At 51.7% G+C, this 20817-nt stretch overlaps 1 protein-coding gene across 2 annotated transcripts in view; it reads left to right on the top strand.

Moving 5' to 3' along the window:
• Window positions 1-20817, top strand: part of LOC116958379 (putative ferric-chelate reductase 1) — a 71167-nt gene that overhangs the window by 17789 nt on the left and 32561 nt on the right. For both annotated transcript variants that reach the window (XM_076056526.1, XM_076056527.1), the window contains exons 7-10: window positions 5402-5500; window positions 7167-7311; window positions 11625-11738; window positions 13878-13993. In XM_076056526.1, coding sequence (XP_075912641.1) covers window positions 5402-5500; window positions 7167-7311; window positions 11625-11738; window positions 13878-13993 — 474 coding nt within the window. The remainder of the gene's footprint in view (window positions 1-5401; window positions 5501-7166; window positions 7312-11624; window positions 11739-13877; window positions 13994-20817) is intronic.

Here is a 20817-nt window from a genome sequence, read left to right as displayed (position 1 = left end):
CGTGATGGTGATGGTGGTGATGATGGTGGTGGTGATGGTGGTGATGATGTTGGTGATGGTGGTGATGGTGATGATGGTGGTTGTGATGGTGGTGTTGGTGGTGATGATGTTGGTAATGGTGATGATGGTGGTGATGGTGATGGTGGCGATGGTGGTGATGGTGGTGGTGATGGTGATGATGGTGGTGGTGGTGATGGTGGTGATGTTGGTGATGGTGATGATGGTGGTGGTGGTGATGGCGGTGATGGTGGTGGTGGTGATGGTGATGATGGTGGTGGTGATGGTGGTGATGATGGTGATGGTGGTGATAGTGATGGTGATGATGGTGATGTTGGTGATGGTGGTGATGTTGGTGATGGTGATGATGGTGATGATGGTGATGGTGGTGATGGTGATGATGGTGGTGATGGTGATGGTGTTGGTGATGGTGATGGTGGTGGTGTGGATGGGTTAGTGGTGATGATGGTGGTAGGGATGGTGGTGATGGTGGTGATGGTGTGATGGTGGTGGTGGTGGTGATGGTGGTGGTGGTGATGGTGATGATGGTGGTGGTGATGGTGATGGTGGTGGTGGTGATGGTGGTGATGTTGGTGGAGATTGGTGATGGTGTGTGTTGGTGATGGTGATTGGTTGATGGTGATGGTGGTGATGGTGGTGGTGATGGTGATAATGGTGATGTTGGTGTGTTGGTGATGGTGATGTGGTGATGGTGGTGATTGGTGATGGTGAGATGTGTGGTGGTGATGGTGGGATGTTGATGGTGTTGGTGAGGTGATGGTGGTGGTGATGGTGTGGGGTGTGATGTGGAGATTTTGGTGATGGTGATGGTGGTGGTGATGGTGCAGGGTGATGATGATGGTGGTGATGGTGGTTGTGATGGGGGTGATGGTGGTGGTGGTGATGATGATGGTGATGATGGTGATGATGGTGGTGATGGTGATGGTGTTGGTGATGGTGATGGTGGTGGTGATGGTGGTGATGATGGTGGTAGTGGTGATGGTGGTGATGTTGGTGATGGTATGATGGTGGTGGTGGTGGTGATGGTGGTGGTGGTGAGATGTGGTGGTGATGGTGGTGGTGATGGTGGTGGTGGTGATGGTGGTGGGGTGATGGTGGAGATGGTGATGGTGTTGGTGATGGTGATGGTGGTGATGTTGGTGATGGTGAAGGTGGTGATGTTGGTGATGATGGTGATGGTGGGTGATGTTGGTGATGGTGATGATGGTGTGGTGTGGATGGTGTGTGATGTGGTGGTGATGGGTCAGTGTGGTGATGGTGGTGGTGTGTGGTGATGGTGTGGTGAATGGTGCATGGTGATGGTGATGGTGGTGATGATTGATGGTGGTTGTGATGGGGGTGATGGTGGTGGTGGTGATGATGATGGTGATGATGGTGGTGATGGTGATGATGGTGGTGGTGATGATGGTGGTGATGGTGATGATGGTGATGATGGTGATGGTGATGATGGTTGTGATGGTGGTGCTGATGGTGATGATGGTGGTGATGGTGGTGGTGATGGTGCAGGGTGATGATGGTGGTGATGGTGATGATGGTGGTGATGGTGATGATGGTGGTGATGATGGGGGTGATGGTGGTGATGATGATGGGGGTGATGGTGCAGGGTGATGATGGTGGTGATGATGGTGGTGATGGTGATGATGATGCGGGTGATGATGGTGATGGTGGTGATCATGATGGTGGTGATGATGGGGGTGATGGTGGTGATGGTGGTGATGATGGTGGTGATGGTGATGATGATGGTGATGATGGTGGTGATGATGGGGGTGATGATGGTGGTGATGATGGGGGTGATGGTGGTGATGATGATGGGGGTGATGGTGCAGGGTGATGATGGTGATGGTGGTGATGATGGTGGTGATGGTGATGATGGGGGTGAATGTGATGGTGATGGTGCAGGGTGATGATGATGGTGGTGATGATGGTGGTGAAGATGGTGATGATGATGGTGAATGTGATGGTGATGGTGCAGGGTGATGATGATGGTGGTGATGATGGTGATGATGATGATGGTGGTGATGATGATGGTGATGATGATGGTAATGATGATGGTGATGATGGTGATGATGATGGTGATGATGATGGTGATGATGGTGGTGATGGTGCAGGGTGATGATAATGGGTGCAGGGTGATGATAATGGTGGTGATGACGGGGGTGAATGTGATGGTGATGATGATGATGATGGTGGTGATGGTGATGGTGAATGTGATGGTGATGGTGCAGGGTGATGATGGTGGTAATGATGGTCGTGATAACGATGGTGAATGTGATGATGATGGTGGTGATGGTGGGGGTGAATGTGATTGTGATGGTGCAGGGTGATGATGATGGTGGTGATGATGGTGGTGATGGTGGTGATGTTGGTGATGGTGGAGATGGTGATGGTGTTGGTGATGGTGATGGTGGTGATGTTGGTGATGGTGATGATGGTGGTGGTGATGGTGATAATGGTGATGTTGGTGATGGTGATGGTGGTGATGTTGGTGATGGTGATGATGGTGGTGGTGATGGTGGTGATGGTGATGGTGTTGGTGATGGTGATGGTGGTGGTGATGGTGGTGATGTTGGTGATGGTGATGGTGGTGGTGATGGTGCAGGGTGATGATGATGGTGGTTGTGATGGGGGTGATGGTGGTGGTGGTGATGATGATGGTGATGATGGTGGTGATGGTGATGATGGTGGTGGTGATGATGGTGGTGATGGTGATGATGGTGATGATGGTGATGGTGATGATGGTTGTGATGGTGGTGCTGATGGTGATGATGGTGGTGATGGTGGTGGTGATGGTGCAGGGTGATGATGGTGGTGATGGTGATGATGGTGGTGATGGTGATGATGGTGGTGATGATGGGGGTGATGGTGGTGATGATGATGGGGGTGATGGTGCAGGGTGATGATGGTGGTGATGATGGTGGTGATGGTGATGATGATGCGGGTGATGATGGTGATGGTGGTGATCATGATGGTGGTGATGATGGGGGTGATGGTGGTGATGGTGGTGATGATGGTGGTGATGGTGATGATGATGGTGATGATGGTGGTGATGATGGGGGTGATGATGGTGGTGATGATGGGGGTGATGGTGGTGATGATGATGGGGGTGATGGTGCAGGGTGATGATGGTGATGGTGGTGATGATGGTGGTGATGGTGATGATGGGGGTGAATGTGATGGTGATGGTGCAGGGTGATGATGATGGTGGTGATGATGGTGGTGAAGATGGTGATGATGATGGTGAATGTGATGGTGATGGTGCAGGGTGATGATGATGGTGGTGATGATGGTGATGATGATGATGGTGGTGATGATGATGGTGATGATGATGGTAATGATGATGGTGATGATGGTGATGATGATGGTGATGATGATGGTGATGATGGTGGTGATGGTGCAGGGTGATGATAATGGTGGTGATGACGGGGGTGAATGTGATGGTGATGATGATGATGATGGTGGTGATGGTGATGGTGAATGTGATGGTGATGGTGCAGGGTGATGATGGTGGTAATGATGGTCGTGATAACGATGGTGAATGTGATGATGATGGTGGTGATGGTGGGGGTGAATGTGATTGTGATGGTGCAGGGTGATGATGATGGTGGTGATGATGGTGGTGATGGTGGTGATGTTGGTGATGGTGGAGATGGTGATGGTGTTGGTGATGGTGATGGTGGTGATGTTGGTGATGGTGATGATGGTGGTGGTGATGGTGATAATGGTGATGTTGGTGATGGTGATGGTGGTGATGTTGGTGATGGTGATGATGGTGGTGGTGATGGTGGTGATGGTGATGGTGTTGGTGATGGTGATGGTGGTGGTGATGGTGGTGATGTTGGTGATGGTGATGGTGGTGGTGATGGTGCAGGGTGATGATGATGGTGGTGATGGTGGTTGTGATGGGGGTGATGGTGGTGGTGGTGATGATGATGGTGATGATGGTGATGATGGTGGTGATGGTGATGATGGTGGTGGTGATGATGGTGATGATGGTGGTGATGGTGATGATGGTGGTGGTGATGATGGTGGTGATGGTGATGATGGTGATGATGGTGATGGTGATGATGGTTGTGATGGTGGTGCTGATGGTGATGATGGTGGTGATGGTGGTGGTGATGGTGCAGGGTGATGATGGTGGTGATGGTGATGATGGTGGTGATGATGGGGGTGATGGTGGTGATGATGATGGGGGTGATGGTGCAGGGTGATGATGGTGGTGATGATGGTGGTGATGGTGATGATGATGCGGGTGATGATGGTGATGGTGGTGATGATGATGGTGGTGATGATGGGGGTGATGGTGGTGATGGTGGTGATGATGGTGGTGATGGTGATGATGATGGTGATGATGGTGGTGATGATGGGGGTGATGATGGTGGTGATGATGGGGGTGATGGTGGTGATGATGATGGGGGTGATGGTGCAGGGTGATGATGGTGATGGTGGTGATGATGGTGGTGATGGTGATGATGGGGGTGAATGTGATGGTGATGGTGCAGGGTGATGATGATGGTGGTGATGATGGTGGTGAAGATGGTGATGATGATGGTGAATGTGATGGTGATGGTGCAGGGTGATGATGATGGTGGTGATGATGGTGATGATGATGATGGTGGTGATGATGATGGTGATGATGATGGTAATGATGATGGTGATGATGGTGATGATGATGGTGATGATGATGGTGATGATGGTGGTGATGGTGCAGGGTGATGATAATGGTGGTGATGACGGGGGTGAATGTGATGGTGATGATGATGATGGTGGTGATGGTGATGGTGAATGTGATGGTGATGGTGCAGGGTGATGATGGTGGTAATGATGGTCGTGATAACGATGGTGAATGTGATGATGATGGTGGTGATGGTGGGGGTGAATGTGATTGTGATGGTGCAGGGTGATGATGATGGTGGTGATGATGGTGGTGATGGTGGTGATGATGGTGGTGATGATGGTGATGATGATGGTGATGATGATGGTGATGATGGTGGTGATGGTGCAGGGTGATGATGATGGTGGTGATGATGGTGGTGATAACGGGGGTGATGATGATGGTGATGATGGTGGTGATGATGGTGATGATGATGGTGATGATGGTGGTGATGGTGCAGGGTGATGATGATGGTGATGATGGTGATGATGATGGTGAATGTGATGGTGATGGTGCAGGGTGATGATGATGATGGTGGTGATGATGATGGTGGTGATGGTGATGATGATGATGGTGCAGGGTGATGATGGTGATGATGGTGATGATGATGGTGAATGTGATGGTGGTGGTGCAGGGTGATGATGATGATGCTGGTGCAGGGTGATGATGGTGATGATGGTGATGATGGTGATGATTGTGATGATGATGGTGAATGTGATGGTGGTGGTGCAGGGTGATGATGACATCTACCGGTGTGTGAGGTTTGCCGGCTCTGTGGACATCGGCTCCTCCTACTCCAGCGGCAGAAGCTACCCCCCCACCACCTCCACTGTGAGCCCCCCACCACAGCCCCCCACCACACACACCCACCACAGCCCCCCACCTCACACATCCACCACAGCCCCCCACCACAGCCCCCCACCACACACACCCACGACAGCCCCCCACCACACACACCCACCACAGCCCCCCACCACAGCCCCCCACCACAGCCCCCCACCACACCTACCCACCACAGCCCCCCACCACAGCCCCCCACCACAGCCCCCCACCACAGCCCCCCACCACAGCCCCCCACCACACACACCCACCACACACATCCACCACAGCCCCCCACCACAGCCCCCCACCACAGCCCCCCACCACAGCCCCCCACCACACACATCCACCACAGCCCCCCACCACAGCCCCCCACCACAGCCCCCCACCACACACACCCACCACAGCCCCCCACCACAGCCCCCCACCACGGCCCCCCACCACACCTACCCACCACAGCCCCCCACCACAGCCCCCCACCACAGCCCCCCACCACAGCCCCCCACCACAGCCCCCCACCACACACACCCACCACACACACCCACCACACACACCCACCACAGCCCCCCACTACACACACCCACCACAGCCCCCCACTACAGCCCCCCACCACACACACCCACTACAGCCCCCCACCACAGCCCCCCACCACAGCCCCCCACCACACCTACCCACCACACCCCCCCACTACACACACCCACCACAGCCCCCCACCACACAAACCCACCACAGCCCCCCACCACAGCCCCCCACCACAGCCCCCCACCACACACATCCACCACAGCCCCCCACCACACCTACCCACCACAGCCCCCCACTACACACACCCACCACAGCCCCCCACCACACATACCCACCACAGCCCCCTACCACAGCCCCCCACCACACATACCCACCACAGCCCCCCACCACACATACCCACCACAGCCCCCCACCACAGCCCCCCACCACACATACCCACCACAGCCCCCCACCACAGCCCCCCACCACACATACCCACCACAGCCCCCCACCACAGCCCCCCACCACACACCCTCACCTGCACCCTCCCACCACGACTGTATGTGTGTGTGTGTCTGTGTGTGTTTGTCTGTGTGTGTGTCTGTGTGTGTGTGTCTGTGTGTGTATCTGTGTGTGTGTGTGTCTGTGTGTGTGTCTGTGTGTGTGTGTCTGTGTGTGTTTGTCTGTGTGTGTGTGTCTGTGTGTGTGTGTCTGTGTGTGTATCTGTGTCTGTGTGTGACTGTGTGTGTGTCTGTGTCTGTGTGTGTGTGTCTGTGTGTGTGTCTGTGTGTGCGTGTGTCTGTATGTGTGTGACTGTGTGTCAGTGTGTGTGTCAGTGTGTGTGTCTGTGTGTGTGTGTCTGTGTGTCTGTGTGTGTGTGTATCTGTGTGTGTGTGTCTGTGTGTGTCTGTGTCTGTGTGTGTGTGTCTGTGTGTGTGTCTGTGTGTGTGTGTCTGTGTATCTGTGTGTGTGTGTGTCTGTGTGTGTGTGTCTGTGTCTGTGTGTCTGTGTGTGTGTGACTGTGTGTGTCTGTGCATGTCTCTGTGTGTGTCTGTGTGTGTGTGTCTGTGTGTCTGTCTGTGTGTGTGTGTGTCTGTGTGTGTGTGTGACTGTGTGTCTGTGTGTGTATGTGTGTGTGTCTGTGTGTGTGTGTGTGTGTGTCTGTGTGTGTGTGTAGGTAGGGATGAGTGGCGCTGCGTGGCGCGTGGCTGACGGACGTCTGCAGTGCGTCTTCTCGCGCTCCGTCGCTCCCCCAGCCCCGGGCAAGGCCGACCTCGACACCGCCCTCTTCATCATGCTGGCACATGGACGGGCAGACTCAGGTGGGGCGCACAGCTACACACACAGCTACACACACAGCTACACCCACAGCTACACACACACAGCTACACACACAGCTACACACACACAGCTACACACACAGCTACACACACACAGCTACACATACACACAACAACAACAACAACCGCCATTCACCACTAAGTGGCGGTGACGTCACCACGACGCTTGTGCCAGGCCATGGGCACCCTGAGGCCACGTGAAGTGTCGAACGCCCGCTGGCAGGAGGTCACGGGGCAGACCCAGGTGCCACGGGTCGATTGACTGAGATGACTGAGATGACTGGCTGATGCACCACCTGTGCCCCCTACTGTGCCGAAATGCTGTGCTTTAGCCACCCGGCGCTCCGCTCGTTGTTCTGAGCGTCGCTCCTCCGCCCTCTTTTGTTGTTGGAGGGCGACTACCTCCAACTGCCCAGTAGCATCCTTCACGAGCCTCCTCCACAGAGGCCGATCTTGACACCGCTGGTACCAGTCATCGGCAAGTCCACTCAGCTCCACGTCCTCCTGTACCACGTCACTCCATCTCTTCTCTAGCCCGTGCCGCGCCCGCTTAGCCCCCTCAATCCGGCCAAACAAAAGCTGTTTCGGCATGCAGTAGCTGGGCATGCGGGCTACATGACCCAGCCATCGCAGCCTTCCCCGCCGGAGGAGCTCACCGATGGGACCTTGCCCAGATCTTTCAAGGATTTTTGAGCTCCTCACACAATCCAGTTTGGTTAGACCCAGGATGGATCGTAGGCAGGCCAGGCTAAATGTTTCTAACCGGCGAAGATGTTCCATTAGGGAGGTCCACGTTTCGCAAGCGTAGAGAAGGGAGGGAATGACCATGGCCGAGAAGACCTGAAGCTTAGTGCGGAGCGACAGACCAGGTAGCTTCCACACAGCGTTACGCAACCGATGAAAAGATATTGCTGCTCGACTGATTCGGAGTGAGACCTCTGCTGTTAAACTTGAGCCAGTCATAAGCACACTGCCCAGGTATGGGAAACTCTCTGCCCCATCACCGATTGGGAGTTGTGGGGGTGGAGTGTCCGATGGTACAAAATACCCAGGCAGGTGCTTAGTTTTGGTGGGGCTGATGGTAAGGCCCCACCTCTTAGTGGCACGCTCCAGTCTCAGCAGCAGCGTCTCCAACTCCTCCTCCGAATGTGCAGCTATTACCAAATCATCAGCATACATAACGTGGTTGAGCAATAGGGAGCCATCCCTTGACCGCACCCGGGCGTCGATCAGCCTCCCATTATATCTGTACCATATGGAGATTCCCCCGGTACAGCTATTGAAGGCTTCACGAACTACATGGTCAAAATAGATGTTAAATAATGTGGGAGCCAGAGGACATCTCTGTCGCACCCCAAAGTTAACAGGGAATGGCTCTGACTCCCGGCCACGTAGTTTTACCCGGGCCCGCTCACCATCATGAAGGTCCTTAATGATCGTGAGGGTCAGGTACTCCAAAAGCACGAAGAACAACCCAGAGCCCAGGCCTACTGATGGTATCATAGGCCTTGACCAGGTCAATAAAGCAGAGATGTAGGTCTTGTTGGAATTCCCTACACCTCTGCTGTAGCAGACGGAGAGAAAATATGGCATCTGTGCAGGACCGCCCTTTCCTGAAACCGCATTGGGGCTCCGCAAGCCTCTCCTCAGCGTGTCTGGCAAGGCGATGTTGAATAATCCTTGCCAGGACCTTTCCCGGCACACTGAGGAGTGAGATGCCCCTGTAGTTGTTACAGTCTGTGCGGTCCCCCTTCTTAAAAAGAGGGACCACCAGGGCATCCTTCCAATCCTGCGGAACCCGTCCAGTGGTCCAGACTGTTGTTATGATGTCATATAGGGCAGTCTGTGCACAAATGCCGCCCTCCCTCAGCATTTCGCTTGGGAGATCATCTCTGCCCGCTGCCTTTCCTGGTCTCAGACTCCGGATCGCCTTCAGTACTTCCTCAACAGATGGCACCTCAGCTAGCCACTCACAGGGGGTGACTTCTTCCAATATTTGAGGCACCGCAGCCTCAGCAGGGTCATCCTTAGTTTGTGCCATGATGTTTTCCTGGCTGAGGGATTTTCCCTCCCCCAGGACCTCCCAGAAATGCTCAGCAAATCTGCAAACCTGTTCCTGGGGGTCGGAGATTGGTTCACCGTTTTTCCCCTGATGGTAATAGGTGTGGCGCTGCAGGTTACTTTTTTGATGGAGTTAAATAGAGATTTGTGATCACGGGCCACTGAGGCAGACTCCATCTCCTCAGCAACCCGCGACCACCACCCATCCTTGCAGCGCCTCACGGCTCTCCGAACCTCCGAGCGAAGGCTGCAGTAAGCCTCCTCATTCTCTGACGTGGGATTCTGTAGCCGATGACAGTGGGCCTGTCGCTTTTTCTCAACCATCCTGAACACCTCCTCTGTCAGCCAAGGTCTCTGGGGAGGTCTGGACCACGTACCCAAAGCAGGCATTGCAGCTGCATGAATCACAGTCCTAAACCTCGCCCATTTACCCTCGACATCAGGAGGAGTCGGGGACGATGCCAATCCCAGCCGCAAGCGATGATGAAATTCTCGTTTGCAACTTTCATCAGATAACTGAGACCAGGCCACTTTAGGTTGGAATGGGGTCCTGGGTGTACACCCACCACCGGAGTGGAAGAATGGCAGGCGCATCTTACAGATGACTAGTCGATGGTCAGAGGGCAGATCAGCTCCACGGTAGGTCCTGGTGTCAAGGACATGGGCTCGCACCCGCTGGTCCGTCACTATGTAGTCCAGCAGATGTTCTTGCTTGGACCCGGCATGCATCCATGTTGTTTTGTGGATGCGCCGATGCCGGAACAGCGTGTTGGTAATTACAAGCCCATGGGTTGCACAAAAATCTAGCAGCCTCCTACCTTTGTTATTGAGCTGATCTGGCCCATGCCCTCCAATCACTCCAGACCAGGTACCAGCATCATGACCAACTCGGGCATTGAAGTCACCCAACAAGATGACTCTATCCCGAGGGGCCACTTTAGCCAGCACCTATGACAGGAGGTCATAGAAGGCATCTCACTCATCGGCTTTGCCTGCATCCCTCCATGGATGTTCGTCTTCAGTGGGGGCATAGGTAACCACGACCACCATTCCTCGCCTCCGGTTGATGAGAAGGCGAGCCCAAAGTAGCCTGGGGCTTACAGCTTCCCACACCTCACCGCCACGCTCCCATGCCCCCTTCATTATTTTGTTCAAAAGAAGAGCCACACCCTGTTGTTTGGCAGTCTGCTGCCCCGAGTAGAGGACTGTCCACCCCTCATGGTGGCAGGATCCAGAACCGGTCCACCGGACCTCCTGAATGCCACAGAGATCCAGGCGGTACCGGTCTAGCTGCCGACAGAGGAGTGGCAGTATCTCCTCCGCAGTGAGCGTTCGAACATTCCACGTGGCCATCCGTAGTGGCTTTTCGTTGTTTCTGGAGGAGCCCCGAGGGTAGAGATTCAATCTCCTGGCTCCGCCAATTGGGGTTTGGCCAGGAGACGTCATAGACGCCTGTCCCCCCGGGGCCTCCGGCACAAGCTTATTAGTCATGTGTTTTATTCGTGGTTTCGTGGTAAAATTGTTGAAGGTGGAGGGGTTACCAGCCCCTCGCACCCGTCCAGAGCCCCCGTTTAGCCACTGTGGTGGTCACAGACGCCATGAGAGGAGGGGCCAATCGGAATTGGCCCTCCCCCCACAGCCCTGTCCACGACAGAGTTGCCTGCCCGGCACCGCGAGGAGGTAGGGGGTTGTTTTGCTACAAAGACAAATACAAAGATCCCCCATATAGCCTTAACAGACTGTAGGGGCAAGTGTTGTTAGCGTGCACCTATGAAGGCCGGAACGGTACACGAGGTGGTGGGTGGCCAGCACCACGCCCGACCGCCTTTGTCTCCCTAGTGGCAATGTTTACACACCGCACCAGGTACTCATTTGAGGCTGAGTCGACCTAGGGGAGGCCCGGGACCGGTTCAGATAATCGTCACTGGTGTTGGCCGTGAGCGGGAATCGAACCCGGGTCGCCAGGTTCATAGCGCAGCGTAGCACTAACTGCTACACTATTGCTCCCCACACATCTACACACACAGCTACACAACAGCTACACACACAGCCTCACACAGCTCATAGCTACACACACAGCTACACACACAACTACACACAGTTCATAGCTACACACACCTACACACAACTGCATAGACCTACACACGGCTCATAGCTACTCACTCATAGCTACTCACCCACAGCCACACCCTGAGTGTGCCACGTGCTGCACCCCCTCCACGCCCCTCTCGCAGGGCTGATGCTGAAACACGAACAGCAGCCGCTGGTATCCAGGGTCGCTGTGCGCCTAACGGGGACACCCACGGAGGTGCCCGGCTCACGGTCACCGACCATCATCAAGGCACACGGTGAGGGCAGTGACTCACTCACTCAGTGACTCACTCGGTGACTCACTCAGTGAATCACTCACTCAGTGACTCACTCAGTGACTCACTCACTCAGTGACTTACTCGGTGACTCACTCAGTGAATCGCTCACTCAGTGACTCACTCAGTGACTCACTCAGTGACTCACTCAGTGACTCGCTCACTCAGTGACTCACTCACTCAGTGACTCGCTCACTCAGTGACCCACTCACTCAGTGACTCACTCAGTGACTCACTCAGTGACTCACTCGGTGACTCACTCACTCAGTGAATCACTCACTCAGTGACTCACTCAGTGACTCACTCAGTGACTCACTCACTCAGTGACTCGCTCACTCAGTGACTCGCTCACTCAGTGACTCACTCACTCAGTGACTCACTCACTCAGTGACTCACTCAGTAACTCACTCACTCAGTGATTCACTCAGTGACTCACTCACTCAGTGAATCACTCACTCAGTGACTCACTCAGTGACTCACTCAGTGACTCACTCACTCAGTGACTCACTCACTCAGTGACTCACTCAGTGAATCACTCACTCAGTGACTCACTCAGTGACTCACTCGGTGACTCACTCACTCAGTGACTCACTCACTCAGTGACTCACTCAGTGACTCACTCAGTGACTCACTCACTCAGTGACTCACTCGGTGACTCACTCAGTGAATCACTCACTCAGTGACTCACTCAGTGACTCACTCGGTGACTCACTCACTCAGTGACTCACTCACTCAGTGACTCACTCAGTGACTCACTCAGTGACTCACTCACTCAGTGACTCACTCGGTGACTCACTCACTCAGTGAATCACTCACTCAGTGACTCACTCACTCAGTGACTCACTCACTCAGTGACTCACTCGGTGACTCACTCGGTGACTCACTCACTCAGTGACTCACTCAGTGACTCACTCAGTGACTCACTCACTCAGTGACTCACTCAGTGACTCACTCACTCAGTGACTCACTCACTCAGTGACTCACTCAGTGACTCACTCAGTGACTCACTCACTCAGTGACTCACTCAGTGACTCACTCAGCAACTCACTCAGTTACTTACTCAGTGACTCACTCACTCAGTGGCTCACTCAGTGACTCACTCACTCAGTGAATCACTCACTCAGTGACTCACTCACTCAGTGACTCACTCAGTGACTCACTCACTCAGTGACTCACTCGGTGACTCACTCAGTGAATCACTCACTCAGTGACTCACTCAGTGACTCACTCAGTGACTCACTCACTCAGTGACTCATTCAGTGACTCACTCAGTGACTCACTCACTCAGTGACTGAGTGACTCACTCAGCAACTCACTCAGTTACTTACTCAGTGACTCACTCACTCAGTGGCTCACTCAATGACTCACTTAATGACTCACTCAGTGACTCACTCAGTGACTCACTCAGTGACTCACTCAGCGACTCACTCAGCAACTCACTCAGTGACTAACTCACTCAGTGACTCACTCACTCAGTTACTCACTCAGTGACTCACTCACTCAGTGACTCACTCACTCAGTGACCCACTCAGTGACTCACTCACTCAGTGACTCACTCACTCAGTGACTCACTCAGTGACTCACTCAGTCACTCACTCAGTTACTCACTCAGTGACTCACTCACTCAGTGATTCACTCAGTGACTCACTCAGTCACTCACTCAGTGACTCACTCACTCAGTGATTCACTCAATGACTCACTCAGTGACTCACTCAGTGACTCACTAAGTGACTCACTCACTCAGTGACTCACTTAGTGACTCAGTGACTCACTCAGTGACTCACTCAGTGACTCACTCAGCGACTCACTCAGCAACTCACTCAGTGACTAACTCACTCAGTGACTCACTCAGTGACTCACTCACTCAGTGACTCACTCAGTGACTCACTCAGTGACTCACTCACTCAGTGACTCACGCACTCACTCGCTCACTCACTCACTCACACACTCACCCACTCACTCGTCTCTGTGTGTGTGTGTGTGTCTGTGTGTGTCTGTGTGTGTCTGTGTGTGTGTGTCTGTGTGTGTCTGTGTGTGTGTCTGTGTGTGTATGTCTGTGTGTGTCTGTGTGTGTGTCTGTGTGTGTCTGTGTGTGTCTGTGTGTGTGTCTGCGTGCTGCAGGGGCACTGATGATGGTCGCCTGGTTGACTTGCGCCAGCGTTGGCATAGTCCTGGCGAGGTTCTTCAAACCGCTGTGGCCCACACACTACATCTGGGGGCAGAAAGTCTGGTTCCAGGTGAGACTTACACACTACATCTGGGGGTACAAAGTCTGGTTCCAGGTGAGACTTACACACTACATCTGGGGGTACAAAGTCTGGTTCTAGGTGAGACTTACACACTACATCTGGTGGTACAAAGTCTGGTTCTAGGTGAGACTTACACACTACATCTGGGGGTACAAAGTCTGGTTCTAGGTGAGACTTACACACTACATCTGGGGGTATAAAGTCTGGTTCCAGGTGAGACTTACACACTCCATCTGGTGGGTACAAAGTCTGGTTCTAGGTGAGACTTACACACTACATCTGGTGGTACAAAGTCTGGTTCTAGGTGAGACTTACACACTACATCTGGGGGTACAAAGTCTGGTTCTAGGTGAGACTTACACACTACATCTGGTGGTACAAAGTCTGGTTCCAGGTGATTCTTACACACTCCATCTGGTGGGTATAAAGTCTGGTTCTAGGTGATTCTTACACACTCCATCTGGTGGGTATAAAGTCTGGTTCTAGGTGAGACTTACACACTCCATCTGGTGGTACAAAGTCTGGTTCTAGGTGAGACTTACACACTACATCTGGGGGTACAAAGTCTGGTTCTAGGTGAGACTTACACACTCCATCTGGGGGGTACAAAGTCTGGTTCTAGGTGAGACTTACACACTCCATCTGGGGGGTACAAAGTCTGGTTCTAGGTGAGACTTACACACTACATCTGGGGGTACAAAGTCTGGTTCAAGGTGAGACTTACACACTACATCTGGTGGTACAAAGTCTGGTTCTAGGTGAGACTTACACACTCCATCTGGTGGTACAAAGTCTGGTTCTAGGTGAGACTTACACACTACATCTGGGGGTACAAAGTCTGGTTCAAGGTGAGACTTACACACTCCATCTGGGGGGTACAAAGTCTGGTTCTAGGTGAGACTTACACACTACATCTGGGGGTACAAAGTCTGGTTCAAGGTGAGACTTACACACTACATCTGGGGGGTACAAAGTCTGGTTCTAGGTGAGACTTACACACTCCATCTGGTGGTACAAAGTCTGGTTCTAGGTGAGACTTACACACTACATCTGGGGGTACAAAGTCTGGTTCAAGGTGAGACTTACACACTACATCTGGTGGTACAAAGTCTGGTTCTAGGTGAGACTTACACACTACATCTGGGGGTACAAAGTCTGGTTCTAGGTGAGACTTACACACTCCATCTGGTGGTACAAAGTCTGGTTCTAGGTGAGACTTACACACTACATCTGGGGGCAGAAAGTCTGGTTCCAGGTGATTCTTACACACTACATCTGGTGGTACAAAGTCTGGTTCTAGGTGAGACTTACACACTACATCTGGTGGTAAAAAGTCTGGTTCTAGGTGAGACTTACACACTACATCTGGGGGTATAAAGTCTGGTTCCAGGTGAGACTTACACACTCCATCTGGTGGTACAAAGTCTGGTTCCAGGTGAGACTTACACACTCCATCTGGTGGTACAAAGTCTGGTTCAAGGTGGGACTTACACACTCCATCTGGGGGTACAAAGTCTGGTTCTAGGTGAGACTTACACACTCCATCTGGTGGTACAAAGTCTGGTTCCAGGTGAGACTTACACACTCCATCTGGGGGTACAAAGTCTGGTTCTAGGTGAGACTTACACACTCCATCTGGTGGTACAAAGTCTGGTTCTAGGTGAGACTTACACACTACATCTGGGGGGTATAAAGTCTGGTTCCAGGTGAGACTTACACACTACATCTGGTGGTACAAAGTCTGGTTCCAGGTGAGACTTACACACTCCATCTGGTGGTACAAAGTCTGGTTCCAGGTGAGACTTACACACTCCATCTGGGGGTACAAAGTCTGGTTCTAGGTGAGACTTACACACTACATCTGGTGGTACAAAGTCTGGTTCTAGGTGAGACTTACACACTACATCTGGTGGTACAAAGTCTGGTTCTAGGTGAGACTTACACACTCCATCTGGTGGTACAAAGTCTGGTTCTAGGTGAGACTTACACACTACATCTGGTGGTACAAAGTCTGGTTCCAGGTGAGACTTACACACTACATCTGGTGGTACAAAGTCTGGTTCCAGGTGAGACTTACACACTCCATCTGGGGGTACAAAGTCTGGTTCTAGGTGAGACTTACACACTCCATCTGGTGGTACAAAGTCTGGTTCCAGGTGAGACTTACACACTCCATCTGGGGGTACAAAGTCTGGTTCTAGGTGAGACTTACACACTCCATCTGGTGGTACAAAGTCTGGTTCTAGGTGAGACTTACACACTACATCTGGGGGGTATAAAGTCTGGTTCCAGGTGAGACTTACACACTACATCTGGTGGTACAAAGTCTGGTTCCAGGTGAGACTTACACACTCCATCTGGTGGTACAAAGTCTGGTTCCAGGTGAGACTTACACACTCCATCTGGGGGTACAAAGTCTGGTTCTAGGTGAGACTTACACACTCCATCTGGTGGTACAAAGTCTGGTTCCAGGTGAGACTTACACACTCCATCTGGGGGTACAAAGTCTGGTTCTAGGTGAGACTTACACACTCCATCTGGTGGTACAAAGTCTGGTTCTAGGTGAGACTTACACACTCCATCTGGTGGTACAAAGTCTGGTTCCAGGTGAGACTTACACACTCCATCTGGGGGTACAAAGTCTGGTTCTAGGTGAGACTTGCACACTCCATCTGGGGGTACAAAGTCTGGTTCCAGGTGAGACTTACACACTCCATCTGGGGGTACAAAGTCTGGTTCCAGGTGAGACTTACACACTCCATCTGGTGGTATAAAGTCTGGTTCTAGGTGAGACTTACACACTACATCTGGGGGTAGAAAGTCTGGTTCTAGGTGAGACTTACACACTACATCTGGGGGGTACAAAGTCTGGTTCTAGGTGAGACTTACACACTACATCTGGGGGTACAAAGTCTGGTTCTAGGTGAGACTTACACACTACATCTGGTGGTACAAAGTCTGGTTCCAGGTGAGACTTACACACTACATCTGGTGGTACAAAGTCTGGTTCTAGGTGAGACTTACACACTCCATCTGGTGGTACAAAGTCTGGTTCCAGGTGAGACTTACACACTACATCTGGTGGTACAAAGTCTGGTTCTAGGTGAGACTTACACACTCCATCTGGTGGTACAAAGTCTGGTTCTAGGTGAGACTTACACACTACATCTGGTGGTATAAAGTCTGGTTCTAGGTGAGACTTACACACTCCATCTGGGGGTATAAAGTCTGCTTCTAGGTGAGACTTACACACTACATCTGGGGGGTACAAAGTCTGGTTCTAGGTGAGACTTACACACTACATCTGGGGGGCAGAAAGTTTGGTTCCAGGTGAGACTTACACACTCCATCTGGGGGTACAAAGTCTGGTTCCAGGTGAGACTTACACACTACATCTGGGGGTACAAAGTCTGGTTCCAGGTGATTCTTACACACTCCATCTGGTGGTACAAAGTCTGGTTCTAGGTGAGACTTACACACTCCATCTGGTGGTACAAAGTCTGGTTCTAGGTGAGACTTACACACTACATCTGGGGGCAGAAAGTCTGGTTCCAGGTGATTCTTACACACTACATCTGGGGGTACAAAGTGTGGTTCCAGGTGAGACTTACACACTCCATCTGGGGGTAGAAAGTCTGGTTCCAGGTGAGACTTACACACTCCATCTGGTGGTACAAAGTCTGGTTCTAGGAGAGACTTACACACTCCATCTGGTGGTACAAAGTCTGGTTCTAGGTGAGACTTACACACTACATCTGGGGGCAGAAAGTCTGGTTCCAGGTGAGACTTACACACTCCATCTGGTGGTACAAAGTCTGGTTCTAGGAGAGACTTACACACTCCATCTGGTGGTACAAAGTCTGGTTCTAGGTGAGACTTACACACTACATCTGGGGGCAGAAAGTCTGGTTCCAGGTGAAACTTACACACTACATCTGGGGGTAGAAAGTCTGGTTCTAGGTGAGACTTACACACTCCATCTGGTGGTACAAAGTGTGGTTCCAGGTGAGACTTACACACTCCATCTGGGGGTAGAAAGTCTGGTTCCAGGTGAGACTTACACACTCCATCTGGTGGTACAAAGTCTGGTTCTAGGAGAGACTTACACACTCCATCTGGTGGTACAAAGTCTGGTTCTAGGTGAGACTTACACACTACATCTGGGGGCAGAAAGTCTGGTTCCAGGTGAAACTTACACACTACATCTGGGGGTAGAAAGTCTGGTTCCAGGTGAGACTTACACACTCCATCTGGTGGTACAAAGTCTGGTTCTAGGAGAGACTTACACACTACATTTGGGGGTAGAAAGTCTGGTTCTAGGTGAGACTTACACACTCCATCTGGGGGCAGAAAGTCTGGTTCCAGGTGAAACTTACACACTACATCTGGGAGTAGAAAGTCTGGTTCTAGGTGAGACTTACACACTACATCTGGGGGTACAAAGTCTGGTTCTAGGTGAGACTTACACACTACATCTGGGGGTACAAAGTCTGGTTCAAGGTGAGACTTACACACTCCATCTGGTGGTACAAAGTCTGGTTCTAGGAGAGACTTACACACTCCATCTGGTGGTACAAAGTCTGGTTCTAGGTGAGACTTACACACTCCATCTGGGGGTAGAAAGTCTGGTTCCAGGTGAGACTTACACACTCCATCTGGTGGTACAAAGTCTGGTTCTAGGAGAGACTTACACACTCCATCTGGTGGTACAAAGTCTGGTTCTAGGTGAGACTTACACACTACATCTGGGGGCAGAAAGTCTGGTTCCAGGTGAGACTTACACACTCCATCTGGTGGTACAAAGTCTGGTTCTAGGAGAGACTTACACACTCCATCTGGTGGTACAAAGTCTGGTTCTAGGTGAGACTTACACACTCCATCTGGGGGCAGAAAGTCTGGTTCCAGGTGAAACTTACACACTACATCTGGGGGTAGAAAGTCTGGTTCTAGGTGAGACTTACACACTCCATCTGGTGGTACAAAGTGTGGTTCCAGGTGAGACTTACACACTCCATCTGGGGGTAGAAAGTCTGGTTCCAGGTGAGACTTACACACTCCATCTGGTGGTACAAAGTCTGGTTCTAGGAGAGACTTACACACTCCATCTGGTGGTACAAAGTCTGGTTCTAGGTGAGACTTACACACTACATCTGGGGGCAGAAAGTCTGGTTCCAGGTGAAACTTACACACTACATCTGGGGGTAGAAAGTCTGGTTCCAGGTGAGACTTACACACTCCATCTGGTGGTACAAAGTCTGGTTCTAGGAGAGACTTACACACTACATTTGGGGGTAGAAAGTCTGGTTCTAGGTGAGACTTACACACTCCATCTGGGGGCAGAAAGTCTGGTTCCAGGTGAAACTTACACACTACATCTGGGAGTAGAAAGTCTGGTTCTAGGTGAGACTTACACACTACATCTGGGGGTACAAAGTCTAGTTCTAGGTGAGACTTACACACTACATCTGGGGGTACAAAGTCTGGTTCAAGGTGAGACTTACACACTACATCTGGGGGGTACAAAGTCTGGTTCTAGGTGAGACTTACACACTACATCTGGGGGTAGAAAGTCTGGTTCTAGGTGAGACTTACACACTACATCTGGGGGTACAAAGTCTGGTTCTAGGTGAGACTTACACACTACATCTGGGGTATAAAGTCTAGTTCTAGGTGAGACTTACACACTCCATCTGGGGGTACAAAGTCTGGTTCTAGGTGAGACTTACACACTACATCTGGGGGTACAAAGTCTGGTTCTAGGTGAGACTTACACGCTACATCTGGGGGTAGAAAGTCTGGTTCTAGGTGAGACTTACACACTACATCTGGGGGCAGAAAGTCTGGTTCCAGGTGAAACTTACACACTCCATCTGGTGGTACAAAGTCTGGTTCTAGGTGAGACTTACACACTACATCTGGGGGGTATAAAGTCTGGTTCCAGGTGATTCTTACACACTCCATCTGGTGGGTATAAAGTCTGGTTCTAGGTGAGACTTACACACTCCATCTGGTGGTACAAAGTGTGGTTCCAGGTGAGACTTACACACTCCATCTGGGGGTAGAAAGTCTGGTTCCAGGTGAGACTTACACACTCCATCTGGTGGTACAAAGTCTGGTTCTAGGAGAGACTTACACACTCCATCTGGTGGTACAAAGTCTGGTTCTAGGTGAGACTTACACATTACATCTGGGGGCAGAAAGTCTGGTTCCAGGTGAGACTTACACACTCCATCTGGTGGTACAAAGTCTGGTTCTAGGAGAGACTTACACACTCCATCTGGTGGTACAAAGTCTGGTTCTAGGTGAGACTTACACACTACATCTGGGGGCAGAAAGTCTGGTTCCAGGTGAAACTTACACACTACATCTGGGGGTAGAAAGTCTGGTTCTAGGTGAGACTTACACACTCCATCTGGTGGTACAAAGTGTGGTTCCAGGTGAGACTTACACACTCCATCTGGGGGTAGAAAGTCTGGTTCCAGGTGAGACTTACACACTCCATCTGGTGTACAAAGTCTGGTTCTAGGAGAGACTTACACACTCCATCTGGTGGTACAAAGTCTGGTTCTAGGTGAGACTTACACACTACATCTGGGGGCAGAAAGTCTGGTTCCAGGTGAGACTTACACACTCCATCTGGTGGTACAAAGTCTGGTTCTAGGAGAGACTTACACACTCCATCTGGTGGTACAAAGTCTGGTTCTAGGTGAGACTTACACACTACATCTGGGGGCAGAAAGTCTGGTTCCAGGTGAAACTTACACACTACATCTGGGGGTAGAAAGTCTGGTTCTAGGTGAGACTTACACACT

Source organism: Petromyzon marinus, chromosome 76 (assembly GCF_048934315.1).
Source record: "Petromyzon marinus isolate PM22_M1 ecotype Great Lakes invasive population chromosome 76, UKy_Petmar_22M1.pri1.0, whole genome shotgun sequence".
In the NCBI taxonomy this organism is placed as follows: Eukaryota; Metazoa; Chordata; class Hyperoartia; order Petromyzontiformes; family Petromyzontidae; genus Petromyzon; species Petromyzon marinus.
The sequence above is the reverse complement of the archived record's forward strand: the minus strand, read 5'-3'. Positions and strand labels throughout refer to the sequence as shown.